Source organism: Chionomys nivalis, chromosome 10, assembly GCF_950005125.1.
Source record: "Chionomys nivalis chromosome 10, mChiNiv1.1, whole genome shotgun sequence".
NCBI lineage: Eukaryota > Metazoa > Chordata > Mammalia > Rodentia > Cricetidae > Chionomys > Chionomys nivalis.
The window spans coordinates 23,488,246-23,506,977 of NC_080095.1; the positions used below are offsets into that span (position 1 = coordinate 23,488,246).

Consider the following 18,732-nt stretch of genomic DNA (forward strand, 5'->3'; position numbering starts at 1 on the left):
GATAGTGCTTACAGGGTGATGTCAAGACTTGCTTTCTTGCTTGAGGCCCACTTGACCCTAACAGGGGTACATTTGCCTCAGGGCTGGCACACTGAGCCTGGTCACCCCAACAGTGGTCCCTTTTACCTGTTCTCGTAGCCCTTTCCAATAGCGTGGCAGAGCAGGCAGGGTTCCATCCCTCAGGGCTCTTGGGAATGAGGCCACACAGAGCTCAGTGCCCTTTTACTTTTATTGCTGGCTTCCAGCACTGTATTCAATAAACCTGAGATGTGAACACAGAGACCACCGACCCCACCGCACCCCATCACCAGGGTCCTGTCTGGAAATGCGACATTGCTCACCTCGGAGTGGTTGGGTTGTCGGTCGTGTTCATTTGTTGGGTCCATTGAGCACTTCAAGGGCAAGGTTCCTGGCATGCTGGGTCTAGATGGGAGAGAGACCGTCCGATAGGGATGAAATGACACTGTGGATAAAGACGTGACAAATTCGGGTAAGTGTCATGGAGGCTGCGTAGGACAGTCAGGACCCTCACAGGAGAGGCAAGAGGGGGTTATGGGGTTCTGCAGTGAGCCAGCATCAGGACAGTGGGGAGGCCCTGCAGCTGGAGCTTCGGCTGCCAGAGATGCAAAGGTAGACACTGGCACTCGGGTAAATGGAGAGGGGACTGCATAGGAGTGCACACTTCCCAGGAAGACCACCTAATCCAGGAAAGGCCCCAGGGTTTCTGGGGCAGGAACATAGCAAGTGTCAATGCAGTATGGGTTGTAAAGACCCATTCAAATGCAGCCACCTTTCTGGCCCTGTGACGTAGTCCTCGAGCACATAGCCTCTCCCTGGCTGTGGCTGTTTGTACTAACAACAGTCTGGTGTAACCTGAAAGCCACACTGAATGCCCTGAGACCTGAAGACTCCAAGGCAGCGGTAGCGCATCACCTTCGCCTCATTCCCTACTGTCCTTTCTGCACCCACTGCCATGTGTTCCATGAGACTTCTCTGAACTCTACCTTGAGCCGTGAGGCAGAACAAACCTTCCCTTTCTTTATCTGGTTCTGCCAGGCTGATTTTTGGTCACAGCAATAAGACAAGTAGCCATCACCGTAGCCACGCTCTGCATCTCACACACCCGGCATTTCCTCAGCAGAACATCTTTCTTTCTCCACGTAACCATTGGCTGTGCTCATAGTCTATTCTGCTTGGCCAGGGTTTGCAGAATATGAGCGCTCCAGGGCTAATCAGCCTTCAGAGTGGATGACTGAGCTGGCTGCATGGTAGCTACCTAAGCACCTTAGAATGTAAATAGAAACAATGGCCACGCAATCCTGCCTGTGTAGGAATATTTTAAAGAGCATTGTAGAGCATGTGGGCACCCTGCCCAGGGTACCAGGCATTTGAAATTTCTAAGTGGATGTCCGTTCTTCGCTACCTACTCAGTGAATCAGTCTGCAGGCAGGAGCAGCCCCGAGGCCGGGGTGTGCTGAAGAATCTCTCCCACATTACGAAGCTTGCGGTGAGGCAGGAGGAGAGGAAGGCACCGGGAAGAACATCAAGCCAGGGACATGGCTTCAACTGTGTCTCTGGCCTGCAGGACACGGGTAAGAGCTGCATCTGCGGTCTGACACTGGGGACCTCACATGCAATGCAGGTACCCAGCATACAGGCAAGAGGCAGAAGGGACAGAGCTCAGGATGGAGGACTTACAGAGGGGTTTTCAGTTCAGGCTTTCTCAGGCAGAACGGAAAGGCAGTCCTGCCCACCCCTGACTGTGCGCGCTTTGGGGCTCTGTTTAATCTCCATGAGCTTCATCCCCCCCGCAAGAATTCATGGTGTCCATGCCATTAGGTTTTCAAATGAGCAAACACACTGCACTGCGAATTCTAAGGAAGACTTACCCCAGATAATTGGTGCAGTATACACCGCCTGTGTATACAGCTGCTCTTATCGCAGCTAACACTCGAAAGGTGGGAAGCAAGGATGTTTCTGATAAGCTTATTCCCCACCTGGCAGCTGTGGAGAAAGGCAGGCATTGATGCAGAATGCCATCCTGACTTCTGCCCACCACCCACATCCCCACTTCCCTGTCCTCCAAGGCATCTATGGAACCTCACACCCGGCATCCTCCATCCTACCTGGAGCTCATAACTGGCTGCAGAAGAAGGTGCCCTTCTGCTCCGTGGTGCGTGATTGCTTTCGGTGGTAACACATCCCACTCTGCAGCCCAAAGGAGCCCTCATGTAACGAGTTTGGGGGACAATGATAACGTCACCTGCTTTGTGATGGCTGTGAAGATTGGTGTGATAACATGGCGTAGGTGTGTGGCCCGGGGGCCAGGGTGTGGTACAGGCTCTGATCAACACAGGGGTGCCACTGTCGCTGTCCAAAACCACAAGCCATTTGTCCAAAGGTGACCTACAAGTCACATTTCCTTCCACCTCTGTCACAGGTGGCAGTGCCAAACTGGCAGAGGTGTAACCCTGGAAGAAAATGTGAGCTTCTTTTATTATTAGTCAAGTTTGTTCTTAGACAATTTTGTATAAGTATACAACGCATTCTGGTTGGTCTCTCTCTCACCCTTTTTCATTTTCTTCCCACTCCGGTCAGCACCCTTTCTTCCTTTCAAGTATCCCCCCAATATTTACTAGTTCCCATTTCGTTTCATGCCCCCACAGAGTTTAACTAAGGCCATCTGTGTGACCCTGAGTTTGGAACAAACTCACCACCACAGCTTGGCACACTCACCCGTGGGTACACAGCTGGATAACATGTCATCAATAGGTCATCAAAGTGAGAAAGTGAGTTTCTGTGTGGAAAAGAACATGTGTGCATTTGCAGAACACACATGTGCTTGCCCCGTGCCAACACGACAGACACAAGCTCCAATTCGGTGCAGGTTGTGTCTATGAAGATCTCACAGACCAAGGGGAAATGAAGCGCCTTGCAAGCCAGCACGAGAAGTAGGGAGTGATACAGAGTGCTACAGGCATTCCCGGGGGGGAGGGTTAGCACAGCCCGGGCAGGCAGGGAGCGGGTGATTTTTAGGATGGCTTTCTGCAGGAGAGGTCTGGGCTGAATCCCAGGAATGAAGAAGGAGTAGGAGCTGGTGTCAGCCTGAGAAGCAGACAGCAGACAGGGTGGGGATGGCATTCTAGGCAGGGGACAGGGTGTGCACAAAAGAAAGCAAGGCTCCTTTGCTTATCAGTGATTGTTCGGGGTGGAGCAAGAGCAGAGTTTCAGGGGTGGGAGGTGAGGTATGAGGTTGGCAGGTGGGTAACAGCATCACCAGCATCTGGGAGAAAGGGGCGCGCTGGCTCAGGAAAGGGGGAAATGGACATATTGCAGAATGGAGGACAGATAGGTACAGCCTGGCCTCCTGTGAGGCAGGCAAGGAAGCTGCAGGCAATGCAGGAGGGAGATGAGGGTTAGTGAGGGGCTGGGATCCAGGACTCTAGAAAGGAATGTGGGGCAGGCCCTGTGAGCCTCCTGAGAGGTTCTGGTGAGGGAACTCTAGAGCCTGGTCCTAGGTTAGGAACATGGGCACCTGGTCTCTCCTCCCTGGAGCTCAGGCCGGAATCCATCTCTCCCACACTGTGTCTTCTACTCTCCACGGGACCCTCTGTGCATCCACAGTGGCAGAGAAAAGAGCGCAGATTTCCCTTCTCAGGTTCCCTCTTCAGTCAAGTGGTCAGGCTTAGTGGAAGCACCTTAACCCACTCAGCTGTCTGCCAGGGCACGTGGCAGGAATTCGAGAGTGCCTCCAGCTCTCACGAAGCCGAGAGAGTATTCAAGTCGAGGGGGGGGACAGACATTACGGGCTGTCTGCAAATGATGTTCCAGGAAGCAACTACATCACGTGGACCAGGGAGATGTGTGACAGACACAGACTCCCCCCTCCCACTGGAGGGTCAGGGTCATCTCCCAGGACACTTTACACTTTAAAAATGCCCCTTGTTGGTGAGATTTACTTGTAGAATTAGCAGATTCTACTTTTTAATCTTAAAATTTTATTTGTTTTGTTGAGATCAACATAGATGGTCTGGAAGGAAGTTGAAGGATATAAAAGCTTACAAAGGGGCTTGAGGAGGACGCCGTGAGTTGGTAAAGGGCTGTTCTGTAGGTATGAGAGCAGGGGTTAGATTCCCAGCACCCACCTAAAATGCTGGGTGCGGTGATTTGTGCCTGTGATCTCACTGGGGAGGTGGAGACAGGTGGATCCCTGGGGCTCCCTAGGAGCCGACATAGTCCTATCAGTGACCCGCAGGGCCCAGTGTGTGAGACGGTATCCCACAAAACAAGGTGGGTGGCTTCTGAGCGATGACATCTTCTGGGACTGACCTCTTCCCTCGGCATGAATATTGCACACGGCACACCCCCACCCCACTCCAGCCCACCCCCACACCTACAAGAACACAAAAGTTACCTCTGCTCCATCAGGGAGACACCATCTCTTAAACAAGAAAAAAAAAAAATACCAGCATCCCACTTCACAGGTCTTTCTTATTTAAAATGTTTATTTTTATTCTATTATTCTATGCGTGTACGCGTGCATGTGTGTTTGCATGAGTACAGGCTCTCAGAGAGTCCAGAGAAGGATGTCAGATCCCCTGGAGCTGGAGTTACAGGCAGTTGGGAGTCACTCGAAATGGGTGCTGGGAACCGAACTCAGGCCCTCTGCAAGAGCAGCGTCCATTCTAAACCAGTGAGCCACAGCTCCAGCCCTCACGTCATAGGTTCTTCAACACTTACTAAACTTCTCTCCAGCACCATCCGAGATCTATATGGATTATACTTATTTAGAGTGTCTGTGAAACAAGAGGAGGCTTTGGCGTGACGACAAAGGCTCGGAGTGACTTCTGAGCAAGGCTCTGGGGCCTCATGCTTCGGTCTGTGGAGTAGGAATGACCACACGTTCCTCGCAGTCTCACCACAAGGGTTGCTGGATCCTGCAAAGCCCCAGTACACAGGCCAGCATCTCCCACCTCCTGTGCCCCCTTCGCCACCACCAGTGCCGCAGCACCCTCAGACAGAAGGCGGCCCTGAACCACAAGCCACTTGCCTGTTGGTGGCACTGGCAGGCGGGACACACACATTGAAAAGAGATCCTTTCCCATTTGCCCCATCTGCCTTCCTGTCAGTTCCAGGAATTGACCTGACAAATATTAACCAGGTGACTGTGGTCTTCAAACACTATTGCCCTATGGTCAGAAGGCCGTGTGGGGCTGTGGAGCTGCGCCCACCTCAGTAACTTCTCTGTGAGTATACACTGTACCCCAAATGAGGGTAGGCCTCTGTCTGTCTGTCTGTCTGTCTGTCTGTCTGTCTACCTATCGTTTTTGCCCTTGGCGACAGAAACGGGCAGCGAGCTCCCTGGATGGCCCTGATGAGTACTGGCTCTGAATTTTGCAGCTAGAGCTTCCAGTCTTCTGTCACCTTCTCCGGAAAAGTCAGCCACTGGGAGTCGTGACATATGGACTCTCGATACTGCTAAGCAAGCCAATAACGAAACAGAGCTCAAAGCAAAATGGCAACTTTCCTAAGAACTCAGTTAAGGCCACAGGTCCATACCCAGAAGTCTAGGTCTGGAATAGAGCCTTGCCAAGTGGAAGCCTCAGTTTTCCCATATGCAAAACTGAATTAAGAGTCTCTGTGACTGGAGGGTCTCGGGAGCATTAATTTAAATAAGAGAAAGCAAACTGCCACAGTCTTTGAGCTGGACCAGGGTTCCCAGCATTTCAACAGCTTTCAGGTGTTCGTGTCTCAGCTGGGAAGCCTCTTCTGGCTAGTGATAAGACCTGGGATGCCACGCCCACTCACACCCTCCCACACATATGTAAATACCTCTGTCTGCAGACCCGTGATGCAATGTGCCCAAGGTACCCAGCTCTTCAACAAACATTTCGAAACGAGAAGGTTTGTAATTCAGGGACAGGGTTCTGAATTTTCTCCTAGAATCTGCCAGGGAATGGAGCTAAGTTTACTGGATTCCCATTGCCCCCAGCCCGGGTAGAAGCGGGAGACAGCTTCCTGCAGTGTCTTTCTCAGGCGCTAGCACTTTTCAGACGTCATAAATCATGAAAAGGGATGGCATTGCCATTTGAATTCTGCATAGAACTCCGGAGACAGTGTCCCACAGTGAGTAACTGCAGAGCCCTAGAGCAAGCCCAGGCCATGGCAGTGCTGGCTACATCAGTCTTCCTTCAGAAACACGTGCACCTTGGGGCGCAGCTGGGTAGGGAAGGGTGCTGAGTTCAATGGCCACAATTGGCTCCCTCACAGTTTCCGCCCTTCCTTTACCAGGGGCAGACCAATTATCTAATTGCTTTACATCTTCTGGTTTTTCTATCTAAGGAAAGTCCCACTTTAATGGCCACATCTTGTTTAATTATATCTGTAAGGACTCCATTTCTTTTTCTTTCTTTTTTCCTTTTTCACTCTTTTTTTTTTTCCAAGACAGGGTTTCTCTGTGTAACCCTGGATGTCCTGGAATTCACTCTGTAGATCAGGCTAGCCTCAAACTCACAGAGATCTGCCGGCTTCTGCCTCCCAAGAGGGATTAAAGGTGTGCGCCTCCATCGCCCAGTCAAGGACACCATTTCTAAGTAAAGCAGCATTATGAGGTCTTAGGGATTGGAACTTGGCATATTAATTTGGGGCAGGCACAACTCAATCTGTAACAGATCTTTCCAAAAATCCTGCATCCATGCACGAAAGATGTTTCTGTGGCTGCAGATAGTGTAGATGGTACCCTGTAGGCAGAGACTGCTCGTTCATTCCCAGCCACCCAGATCCTAATAATCACACAGAAACTATATTAATTGCAACACTGTTTGGCCTATTAGCTCAGGCTTATTATTAACTAACTCTTACATCTTAAATTAACCCATTTCTATTTATTCTGTATATCTCCATGAGGCTGTGGCCTACCAGGTAAGGTCTTCTTTGGCAGCTACATGGTGTCTCCCTGACTTCACCCACTCTCTCTCTCTCTCTCTCTCTCTCTCTCTCTCTATATATATATATATATATATATATATATATATATATATATATATATATATGTTTGGATTTTCCACCTGGCTTTGCTCTGCTAAGCCATTGTCCAAAACAGCCTTATTCATTGGATAATAAAAGTAACATATATACAGAAGGACATCCCACATAAGTGCCCCTGCATCCTTGCACATAGGTGTTTCTGTGGCTGCACACAGTGTTGATGGTGCCCCTGCATCCATACACATGGGTGCTTCCATCACTGTACAGTGTTGATGGTGCCCCTGCATCCTTGCACACAGGTGTTTCTGTAACTATACACAGTGTAGATGGTACTCCTGCATCAAAGCACACAGGTGTTCTGTGGCTGCACACAGCATAGATGGTTTCCCTGCATCCTTGCACACAGTGTGGATAGTTTCTAGGCAGCAGAGGAAATGTGGAGACAGAGCCCCTCTCTCTTTCAGCTCTTCTCCCGGGAGCCATGGATCCTGTTACTTTATCCTCCCTCAGAGGTTGCCCTCATCTCTGTGGACTTGATAGTTGATCCAAGCTAATGTAAGGTGTCAAGGGTTGACGGCCTCTCTCCTTGTCTTCTAAAGGAGATGTTGTACCGCACCCTCTTCCTTGCGACTGACTGCACTATCCCATAGCCACACTCAAGGGGCCTAGCATCACTTCTGTTCATACAGAACATTTTCTCCATAGCATCCCCTAGTTTCTAAAGAGGCTTACATAAGCACCTGCCTAGGCCAACACTGGATACTGCCTCAAATATGCCCTAAATCAGTGGTTCTCAACCTGTGAGTCATGATATTTATATTACCAATAATAACAGTAGCAAAATTACAGTTATGAAATAGCAACAAAATAAGTTTATGGTTTGGGGTCATCACACCATAAGGAACTGTATTAAAGGGTTGCAGCATTGGGTAGGTTAAGAATCACTGTCCTAAATTCTGGGGATCCTGAAATAGTGTTAATGTCTTTTCTCCATAATATACTCAGTGCCTAGCACACCTGTACAGCCAATGGAGCCTTGAACATTCTGTATGATTAAAAAAAAAAACTAAGTCCAGAAGAATAAAGAAAAGATAAAAATAAAATGGAAGGAGAGCAGGGAGAAAAGAAGGAAGGAAGGAAGGAAGGAAGGAAGGAAGGAAGGAAGGAAGGAAGAGGAAGAAGAGGGAGGGATTGAATGAAGAAGAAAGGAGGGAAAGGAGGAAGGGAGGAAGATGGGAGGAAGGCTGGATTGCAGGATCTATTTCTAGCTGGAGTCCCAGTTGTCCCCCTTTCCCCTCTTCTCTGCAGCACAGTGAGGGATAGATAAGTCATGGGTGGTGGCATCACTGTAAGTTCTGGGGATGATGCTCTCATCTACCAAGAAAACTAACGTGTTCCCATCTTCTTTTCAGATGATGTGGCCAGTGTGGCTGTGGCTGCTGGTAGCCGAGGTCCTGCTCCCTATTCATTGTCATCCCCATGGAGAGAAGAGTCTGGGGGTGCCTCAACCAGCCAGCCACCAGCTCCTGGAGCCAGCACCCACCTATCACAAGGTCACACCCACCATCACTAATTTTGCTTTGCGCCTCTACAAGCAGCTAGCAGAGGAGGTGCCCGGAAACATCCTCTTCTCCCCCGTGAGCCTCTCTAGCATCCTGGCTCTTCTCTCTCTTGGAGCACCTGCTGACACCCAAATTCAGATTCTGGAGAGCCTGGGCTTCAACCTCACGGAGACCCCAGCAGCTGACGTCCACCGGGGCTTCCAGAGCCTCCTGCACACACTTGACCTGCCCAGCCCTAAACTAGAACTGAAAGTGGGGCATTCCCTGTTCTTAGATAGGCAGCTGAAGCCTCAGCAGCGCTTCCTGGACAGTGCCAAGGAACTGTATGGAGCACTGGCTTTTTCTGCCAACTTCACGGATGCAGCTGCCACAGGGCGGCAGATCAATGACCTGGTGAAAAAGCAGACCTATGGGCAGGTGGTAGACTCTCTCCCGGAGTTTGGCCCTGACACCGTCATGGTTCTCTTGAACTACATCTTCTTCAAAGGTGAGACTTCTCTGAAAGAACTACTGTTCTCTCTGCAAGTAAGTGATCTGTTTGAGGGGCTGGCCAGGCTCCTGCCTTTTGTGAAGAGGATAGTTCCCCTACCCTTGTGTAAATCATGTCCCTGTGGATTAAAACTCAGGAAAGAGAAAGCACAGCTCAGAGGAACAGTGTAAGCACGGGCCATATAACTCTCAACAGGGACCCTGACCTGCAGTAAGGCATGACTTCCCAGAAAGGGGGCATCTGTTTTAGCATGGCGGCACGTTCCTGTATGCCCAGCATTCAAGAGGCTGAGGGAAGAGCGTTCCAATTGGATATGAGCCTGGATTACATAACGAGACCTTACCTCAAATGAATAAATGAATGAACAAATAAAAGGAGGGCCAAGGAGACGGCTCCATGAGTAAGTGATCCTCTTGCCTCAGCTTCCTGAGGGCTGACATTTCAGGTGTGGGCCCCCAACCCCAGCTTGAAGCTCTTCACAGATGCTGAGCCATCTGGTCAAATGCTTGCTTTCGCATTTCCACATAACCTGAGCCGTGCTGTCAGAATCAGGCTGCCAATCCCAGTCACATCTATCAGGGCTCTGGAGATCATGGTGTGTTAATCAACCCATGCCTACCACGTTACTAAAAACGCACTCTTCTTCCTCATTTCTGATGACTTAAGTCTTAAGAGGTAGTTCTTCAGGGGCTGGAGAGATGACTCAGTGGTTAGACTACTGGCTGCTCTTCTAGAGGGCCTGAATTCAATTCCTGGCACCAGCTCATGGCTGTAATGCCATGTTCAGGGAGATCTGATGCCTGCTTTGTGCCTCCATGATCACTGCACTTACATAGTGACTAGACACACAGGTACTAAATACTCATACACATAAAATAAAAACACATCTTTCTTAAAGGAGAGAAATCAGGTTTTGTACAAGGAAGGCAGGGCCACCCATGTCTGCTTTGTAGGCAAATTCTCTCAGTGTAGTGTAACCATGGGTCACTGAGTTCAGACCCTAAGGACACAAGTTCACCCTGGCTTAGGGTATTGCTACTTCTGACCTATTCCAGAGGACATCACCACCCTGCATGACCTTGTGGAGGGAGGTCTCCCTGAATGGCTGCCTTGCCCATGTGTTCATTTGTACCCTCAGCCAAATGGAAGCATCCCTTTGATCGCTACCAGACCCGGAAGCAAGAGAGCTTTTCCCGGGACCAGAGGACGGCACTCCGCATCCCGATGATGCAGCAGAAGGAAATGCACAGGTTCCTGTATGACCAGGAGGCATCGTGCACTGTCCTTCAGATTGAGTACAGTGGCACCGCCCTGCTGCTCCTGGTTCTCCCTGACCCTGGGAAGATGCAGCAGGTAGAGGCTGCCCTCCAACCAGAGACGCTGAGAAGGTGGAGCCAGAGGTTCCTGCCCAGGTGAGTGCCCCAAGGTGTTGTCTATCCTAGCTCAAGAGCTGGGGCAAGTTTGATCAATCCAGCCCCAAGATCCATCTGCTGGTTTGCCTCACCATCTCGCCCTCGACTTCACATTGATTTCCCCGAGTCTTTGGGTCCCAGACTTCCTCGAGTGTTCAAGCAAGAACACAGTACCTGCTGCATGGCAGTGGGGGTGGAGACCAATGGAGACAGTAATTGAGTACTTAAGCTGTTACTAGGATCTCAGTGCTCTCTGGGCTGACTTTAGGATCCTTTCTTAGGATCCTTCTGACCCCAACCATAAAATTATTTTTGTTGCTACTCCATAACTGTAATTTTGCCACTGTTATGAATCATAATGGAAACAATTTTTTGGAGCTAGAGGCTTTCCAACAGGATCCACAGGTTGAGAAGCACTGCTCTAGATGCTTGCAGCAGCCCTGGGGGTAGGCATCCCCATGCCATTTTCCAGGAAAGCTCAGGCAGGTGTAGGAAGGTGATGGTAGCTTGCAATGGGGCAGTGCCAGTAAATGGAGTTAGCGTACAGTTGGGGAACTGAGTCAGAAACACCTGCAGATGAGTCGGATATAGAGGTGGGAAGTATAAATGGTATTTTATTTACTCTACCTGGTGTGACGTGGATTCAGTCAGTGGAGCCTTGGGAAACTCTGGCTAGTGTCTGGCACCTAGAAAGCTCTCCACAAACACAGGGAAGATGATGGAGACAGATGCCTCTGCCAGGGAACTCCTTAGAACCAGCCAAGAGTCACTGTGAGGGCTACGTGGTTTACGTAGAGAGAGATTTGGGTTGGCATAGGTTGTGGAATACTCTACCATCATAAATGACGTCATAGGAAGACTGATCATCCCACAAGCTGGGGAACCCTGCTCTTTCTCAGGGCTCAGGCTGCGACACACAACAAGACGGTGCCTTTTCTCTGATTCCCTCTCTAGTCTGCTGGATTTGCACCTGCCAAGGTTTTCAATTTCTGCATCCTACAACCTGGAAGAGATCCTGCCCCTCATTGGTCTCGGCAACATGTTTGACATGGAAACTGACCTGTCAGGAATCATGGGGCAACTCAACAGAACTGTCTCCAGGGTAAGGCAGGGAGTGTGGACGTGGGGAGGATGATGTTTCTCTTCCCACATGAAGTGCACTGGAAACCAAGGTCCCCAGTCTCTTCCCTAGATTGACTTTTCAACACACAGTGTTTACAGATTCTATTCATGGACAACTCCATTTCATCTTCCCTTCCCGAGATCCACACTAGTCAGGGTGGGAATGCAGGGTTCTAAGTAGAATGGAAATCATTGAACAGTCATCATCTGGTCATCCACAGAGCCAGGTTAGGGGCAGCATTTTTTGTTTCAAATACTTTCTCTTTGGGTACCAGGAACTCTGTTTTTGTCATAGCTGTAGAAAGTGATAGAGTGTGAACAGAAGGTGTAGTGGTCAACATTGCTACAGTAACAAGCATCCCCTACATCCCAATGCATTATCATAACAGAGACTTATTGTGAGAATTCCTTCCCAGAGGAGATGTACACAATGTCTATCCGTTCTTCATTAGGTCCCACAACAGACGAAAAGTACAGTTTCATCCAAGTTCATCTTGAGGAGCCTTTGAGTTCATTAGGCTTACTTATAGGGCATGGGTGAGGGGTTGCTGGTAGGAGAATAGGTGACCCCAAGTCAGCTTTCTTCACTCAGCACAGACAGAGTCCTTCTTCAAGCAATCTTCCTCACCATTTACTCTTCCCAGGATGCTAACCAACAGTCAATTAGAACAGAATTGTGTACAAATGGCTGAGAGGAGCCACTGGACGCTCAGGTGTGGGCTGATGACTCATCTCCACCCCCTCTTTCTGTGAGGGAATGTCAACAGTTGTGGTGGACACTTGTAGGCATGCACAAACGCTCTGCTAAAGATGACAGCGTCTTTGCTCGGCCCATCTCTAGCAGGCAGTGCCTCCTAGAAGGAGCTGGCTGTGTAACCGTGGCTGGTTACAGAGCTGCTCCCTCTGACTTCTTCCAGGACAGGAATTAAAGAACAATCCCTCTCTCAGAGGAGAAAAGGAGGACAAGAGAAACACCCCGTGACTCCTAACTCTCCCATCCTCCACAGGCCTGCATAATGGCCACTCAGAGCCACTGATTAAAACAGGGTTCCTGTGCAGGCAGTGGGAAAGGGCTGGGTCCTCTCCTGATGGACGACACCACAAGCCAGGTGGAATGGGCAAGAATTTGTAGCCCTCAAGCAGAAAGGGTAGCCTTTCCCAGGAGGGAGGGTGGCCAAGGCCCTTCCCAGAGCTTAGCTTGGTTTACGTTAGTGGTGTTCACTACCATTGGGATTTCTGTTAGGACCTTGCGAGGAATGGACTCTGTCTTGTCTTTAGGAGGGACCAGCACGACCCAGGCAGCAGGGATGCGATACATGTATAAGTGTGCCTGCACATGCATGGCAATGTGTGTGTGTGTGCGTGTGCGTGTGTGTGTGTGTGTGTGTGCATGTGGACCTGTGTGAGGTGAGGTGGTGAACAAGAAGAAAATGAAAGACTTCTAAGAGCTTTGCACAGTGACCGTGCATAACTCAGTGGCCTTTCACAGAGCCTTTTTTGGAGATAAAAGAACTCGTCAAGGCCCTTTCCCCAACTTTTTCTGAAATCTGAGTCCTTTCTTGTTAGGAATTCAAGTAAAAAGAGACCTTTAATGTTCTGTGCTGAGGGCGGCGTGGGGCCGTGTTCCAACCTTCTCCTTTAGAGCCCCCTATTGGCCACAAGGCATCTTTAAGATGAGAAGGTGGCGGGGGGGGGGGGGGGGGGGGAGGGGGAGTTTAGAGTGGGTAGGCAAAGCTCAAAGGAGCCTGTGCCCTGTGTGCCTGCTGGACTCAAGTCCACCCGGCACTTAGCTCCTCAGCAGGGCCGAGGCTGCCTCATGTCAGGGTGCTTGGCCTAGGGAGGGGAGTCAGTACAGAGGCAGGGGGGTGACTCACAGAATTGGGGCTGTTTCTTAGGCAGGCTCTAAGCCATTGTCCGTGGGGTTGAGGGAGTGGCCTCTGCCCTCAAACCGTGGACTCAGTCTGTTCTCTCTCCTAGGTGTCACACAAGGCTGCAGTGGACATGAACGAGAAGGGGACTGAGGCCTCTGCTGCCTCTGGCCTTCTTTCCCAGCCGGTGCCCCTGAACATGACATCGGTCCCACACACCCACGCTCATTTCAACAGGCCCTTCCTGCTCCTTCTCTGGGAGGTGACCACCCAGAGTCTGCTCTTCCTGGGGAAAGTGGTCAATCCGGCTGCTGTGTGACTGTGGTGGGAGGCACAGTATGGCTACCGGGCTGCACTGCAGGACCCCTGCGGAGCAGGCTTCCTTTGGGCCACCAACCAGCTCCCAAATAAAGACACGGAGACTTAATATTAGTTATGAATGCCCAACCTTATTAGCTTATACTTGTCCCACTGGCTCTTATAATTTAACCTGTTTCTCCCATTTATATTTGCCTCAGGTTTTTTTTTTTTTTTTTTAACCCTTCTTTCTTTCTGTATGCCTTACTCCACTACTTACTCCATGTCTGGCTGGCGGATGTCTGGCTGGCAGATGTGTGGCTGGGTGTCTCCCTCTCTTTCTGCCTCATTCTCTTCTCCCTTCTTCCCCAGCCCAGCTTATTTCCTCCTACTTATTCTCCCTGCCTATCCTTCCACTGCCTAGCTATTGGCTCTCCAGTTTTTTATTAAACCAATCAGATGCCTTAGGCAGGCGAAGCAACATGTCTTTACACCATTAAACAAATGCAGCATAAACAGATGTATCATATTCTTGCATGGTTAAAAGTACTATTCTACAACACCCCTGTTCTAATAAAGCTAAGTTTGGCTGTGAAGTCCCGTGAGTCATGCTCGCAGGAGGGCAATGTCCAGGGCAGCTTCTAGTCGTTCCCTCTGTGACATTTACAAACCCCCCACTTCCATTGCAGACATTTGCTGAGTTACCTTAGGGTCAGGGACACAGGAAAAGACACCTAGGACATATAGAGAAAGAGCAAGCTTCTGTCTTCACAGCCTCGAACCTGGGCTTGAGCCAAGTGACGTCCCCTGCAGTGTCATCTGGAGGGGAAGCTAGACCTAGGGAAGGGACTTCAAATCATGTGCCATGAAGAAAGAGGGCGGGAGAATGGACCAGCTTCGTCATCAGTCCAACAGCAAAATTCAAAAGGCAGCAAAACAGCATCAGAGGCAAGGGTTGCCCAAGGGTAAAGAGGATGGGGTGGGATGTAGGGCAAAATCTCCATCAGTGGAATGAACATGGGAGCTTTATTCCCGTGTGTGTGTGTGTGCGCGCGCGCGCGCACGCGCATGGATGCATATATATAATTTTAAATCTAGGATCTGTGTGTAAGGGAAACACAGCATTTGTCTTTCAAGTCTACCTAGTTCTCCTCAACAGCAATGAATTTCCAGTCTCAAGCATTTTCTGCAAATGTCATGATTTCACTTTTCTTTACAGCTGCATAGAACTGCACTGAGCTATGTACCACCCCTCCTCCACCCATCCATCCTCTGAGGGACATCTAGGCTGGCTGCACATCCCAGCTTTTGTGTGCATAGCAGTGACAAACCCAGAGGCACAACACTGACATTTTATCCTACGGGTTTGCACTGTTAGACAAACATCCTAAACCAAAGTCCTGAGTTCAGTTCTGGACAGCCAGAGAGAATATTGGAAAAAGGCTTGGGTTGCTGAGCAGTGAATGATACCTGAGCAGCCTGAGCTGGGAAGTGCCTGCCTTCTGTTTTGTCTGCAGTAAGATTAATAAGATCAATGGGCAATATTGCCGGCTCACTTCATATTTGAGGGGAAAGGTATTTCTTAAAGTAATTTAGAGGCCTCAGATAAGACGAGTCCCCTTTTATCTAGGCAGTGGTTCTCAACCTTTCTGATCCCGTGACCCTCCTAATGTTGTGGTGATCCCCCAACCATAAAATTATTTTCATTGCTACTTCATAACTGCAATTTTTATACTGTTGCGAATCATAATAAATATCTTAGGCAACCCCTCTGAAAAGGTCGTTTGACTCTAAAGGGGCTGTGACCCACAGGTTGAGAATCAAATGATCTAGACTGAGGTATTAGGAGGGAAAGATGTTGATCCCATGCCTACCTGCCCATCATCGAAGGCTCATACTGCCCCCTGCCGGTTATATAAGGTCATTGGCACATCTTGGAATCTAGCCATCTAGTTGGTGAACCCCTAGGTTAGTTGGACAGAGGATTCCTTGTAAAATGATAGTTTCCAAATATGATACAGTTTGCTGAAATTTAGGTAAGCCAAATAAATTTTTTTATGTAAGAATTCACCATGAAATATTTGGATCATATTTATACTAAAACATTTACTTTTCTTGTTCACTACTCTAATTAGTAAGTTGTCTTATGTTTTTGCAGAGGCATAGAGAGGGGCCCCTGGGTCAACACTCTATAGTGTTTAGCCTCAGAATGAAGTCACATGGGACTGAAGGGCAGGCTGGTCCCTCCTTGGGGCAGAACATGAAGTCAACAACAGAAGGGAACAAATAAGTCCTGTTCAGAACCAAGGCCATTTCTGAGACACCCCTGCCTCCCCTGAGAAGCAAACACCAGAGATGCCCAGAACCACAGAGAGCATCACAAACACATCTGTGTTCCCTTGGCAGTAAATTGCACTTCCCTTCCCGGATAAGGCTATTTTCAACATGCAAGGGCAGGCAGCTCCTGTGATGGTCACTGGGGAAGGGGCAGGGTGAGGCAGAGGTTCTGAAACCACTAAAAGTCTACGGAGTCTCCAGGGAGCGCTGTGGGCAGCCGAAGGCGCTGCTGGGGAGTTTGCTCCTGTCTGTCTCTGAGGAATAATGACATGGGGACATTTCAGATATTGTCTCGGCTGTCTGTACAGGAGGATTATTAGTGTAGTGAATCAGAAAAGCAAACACCCAAGACAGACAGTAGGTCCTCCTCGTGCTTTAGTCCAGGTTTGGCTGTGTCCACTGCTCCTGTCTTGCCAAAACTGACTTCCACGGCAGTGGGATTTCCTCCTAGTGAGGTGATCTGAACAGTGACATGTCCTTTAGGGTCTTCCCGGGGACAAACTCCCTCAGACCCTTATGAGGATGACATCTGGACTCTGCCTTAAGACAAGTCTACAGTGAGGAAGGAGAGCAGGAGGGGCCTCTTGTGACAGAGGGGGGTTCATGGCCCTCGGAAAGCAAGGGCACAGTATCCTGATGGTGAGAGGGGAGAGGAGAGGGGGAAAGCTACCACGTGGAAAACCTCATTTGCAGTGAAGGTCACATGCCCAGTGCTCATCACTTCATGCACAATTCTCTTTGATTTCTTGATTGTTTCTTTCAGGTGTTTTTTTTTTGTTGTTGTTGTTGTTGTTGTTGACTCTGTTCACTGTGCACAGTTATTAGTTTAATATAGACAGTGTTTTTGAACACATCAAATGCATTGACCGCATTCACTCCTTCTATCCTTTCTGTATAGTCTCCTCTTCCTTATTCCCCCACTAGTCTCCTCTTTGTCTCTGTCTCTCTCTCTCTGTCTCTCTCTCTGTCTCTCTCTCTGTCTCTCTCTCTGTCTCTCTCTCTGTCTCTCTCTCTCTCTCGTCTCCCTTCTGTTTTTATTGGATTCACAATATATATTTATATTATTTTATGTATCTACAAAAATCCTAGGACACGTAAATGACAGAAAATATATTTAATATACTTGTCTTACTGACTCTGGGTTTTTTCTCTTAAAATATTAATCTTCAGTTGCACCCATTTTTTCAGCAAATGACATCATTCCACAGTTCTTCAGTAATGAATAAAACTCCATTCTGTCATCTGTGGCCGGGTACCTGAGCTGATTCTGTCACTTGGCTACTGTAAACCATACAGGAAGTAAAGAGATACTCAGAGTGTCTTGTGGCATGTCGACTTAGAGTCCTGCCACAACATTTTCTATGTCTCTGTGCCACCACCCAGCTGCATTCTCAGAATTTTGACCCTAGGAAAACTACTTCAAGAAGGAGAGAAGACGGCAGTGTGGCAAGGCACTCTTCAGAGGTGCCCCACAGCTGGAAGAGTGAAGGACTGTGCGGACACAGCCTGCGATCCCCAAGTTCATTGCTCACGACTCTCTCGCCTGTTGTGGTGGTGCTGTGCTACATCGTTAGCTTGTGGGCTTCAGAGCAGCTGCGTAGACCTTGTCTTATTAAAGATTGTCTCTCTGCTGAGCCCACACGATGCAAGTCACATCCGCTGAACTCTGAGAACACTGTGTTTCCACAGCACTTACCCCAGCGATGGGTTGTTATGAGTCGGTGCTGTGATTGGCAACTTTTCCTGAGTCTCTGAGCCCTGGGTAGGAAAGCATCCATATCATTGACTTCTGCCACTCTAGCAGTTAAGATAGAGCAAACAGAGTGATTATAGTGGAAAGACGTATGGCAAGGTGTCATGAGTCACACAGCTGTTGCAGTTATGGGTGACAGAGATCATGTCCGTGTTTGTCTTGTACAGGGAAGCTCCCAGCAGGCTGTGCGTGTGAGCCTGTCCTGGTCATGCGACACCATTGTCAATGCTGCAGCAGCAATCTGGGAATGGGCATGGCCAAGCACAGATCGATGGAAGGGAAAGGAAGCCAGGAGACAGGTAAGCTGAAGAAGCAGGGTCTGGAGCAGGTTGTGTCGATGATTCCAGAGGATGGGGCAATCTTAAAGAGACACTGTGCACTCCAAACTAGAGAGATCCTAGGCCGGTGGACATGAGGGAAGTTGGGCAGAGCAAAGAGGAGGCGTGAAAGTGCCCGTGGCTGAAGAACACACAAGTTCCAACAAGGCAGCAGGTGTCAACTGCTAGGACTAAGCAGGCAGGATGAGGCTGCTCTCTGGAAGAAGACTGAAGAACATCAAGCTGCCCCAGCTCTGGAGGAGAAGATCTGCGGAGAGCCTCTGGCTGTGTAGGACTGCGGGCTGGGGTGCGTTCTGACAGTAGGCACACAGGGTCGTATCAGAATTCTGATGGAGATTGGGGCTTCTTAGCCAAGGGTCTCATGAAGAAAACTAGAATCTGACAGATCAGGAAGACGGTTCCTTGGTCCCTGTTGTGAAGTGAATATTTATACCCTGCCAGCAAAGCTAAAAGAGCCCTCGCATGATGGCATCAGGAGGTGGGGACTTTGTGTGTGTGTGGGGGGGGGTGATTAGACCATGAGGATGGAGCCTAGGAATAAGCCTGGTGCCCATACAACAAGAGGC

General features: G+C 49.4%; 1 protein-coding gene across 1 annotated transcript; it reads left to right on the forward strand.

Annotated features, from left to right (window-relative positions):
- The first annotated feature begins 1,457 nt into the window (after nt 1-1,457).
- Nucleotides 1,458-13,880, forward strand: Serpina11 (serpin family A member 11). Its single transcript, XM_057783065.1, has 5 exons — nt 1,458-1,592; nt 8,400-9,036; nt 10,178-10,451; nt 11,406-11,553; nt 13,551-13,880. Exons 1-5 carry the CDS (start codon nt 1,557-1,559, stop codon nt 13,758-13,760), a joined length of 1,305 nt encoding a protein of 434 aa, XP_057639048.1. The 5' UTR covers nt 1,458-1,556; the 3' UTR covers nt 13,761-13,880.
- The last annotated feature ends 4,852 nt before the right edge of the window (nt 13,881-18,732 follow it).

Bases quoted from the DNA above. Each gene is read 5' to 3' on its own strand.
- Serpina11 (XM_057783065.1), top strand. From the start codon at position 1,557: ATGGCTTCAACTGTGTCTCTGGCCTGCAGGACACGG. The intron at 1,593-8,399 runs GTAAGAGCTGCA...TCTTCTTTTCAG, and splicing joins CTCTGGCCTGCAGGACACGG to ATGATGTGGCCAGTGTGGCT. The intron at 11,554-13,550 runs GTAAGGCAGGGA...TCTCTCTCCTAG, and splicing joins TCAACAGAACTGTCTCCAGG to GTGTCACACAAGGCTGCAGT.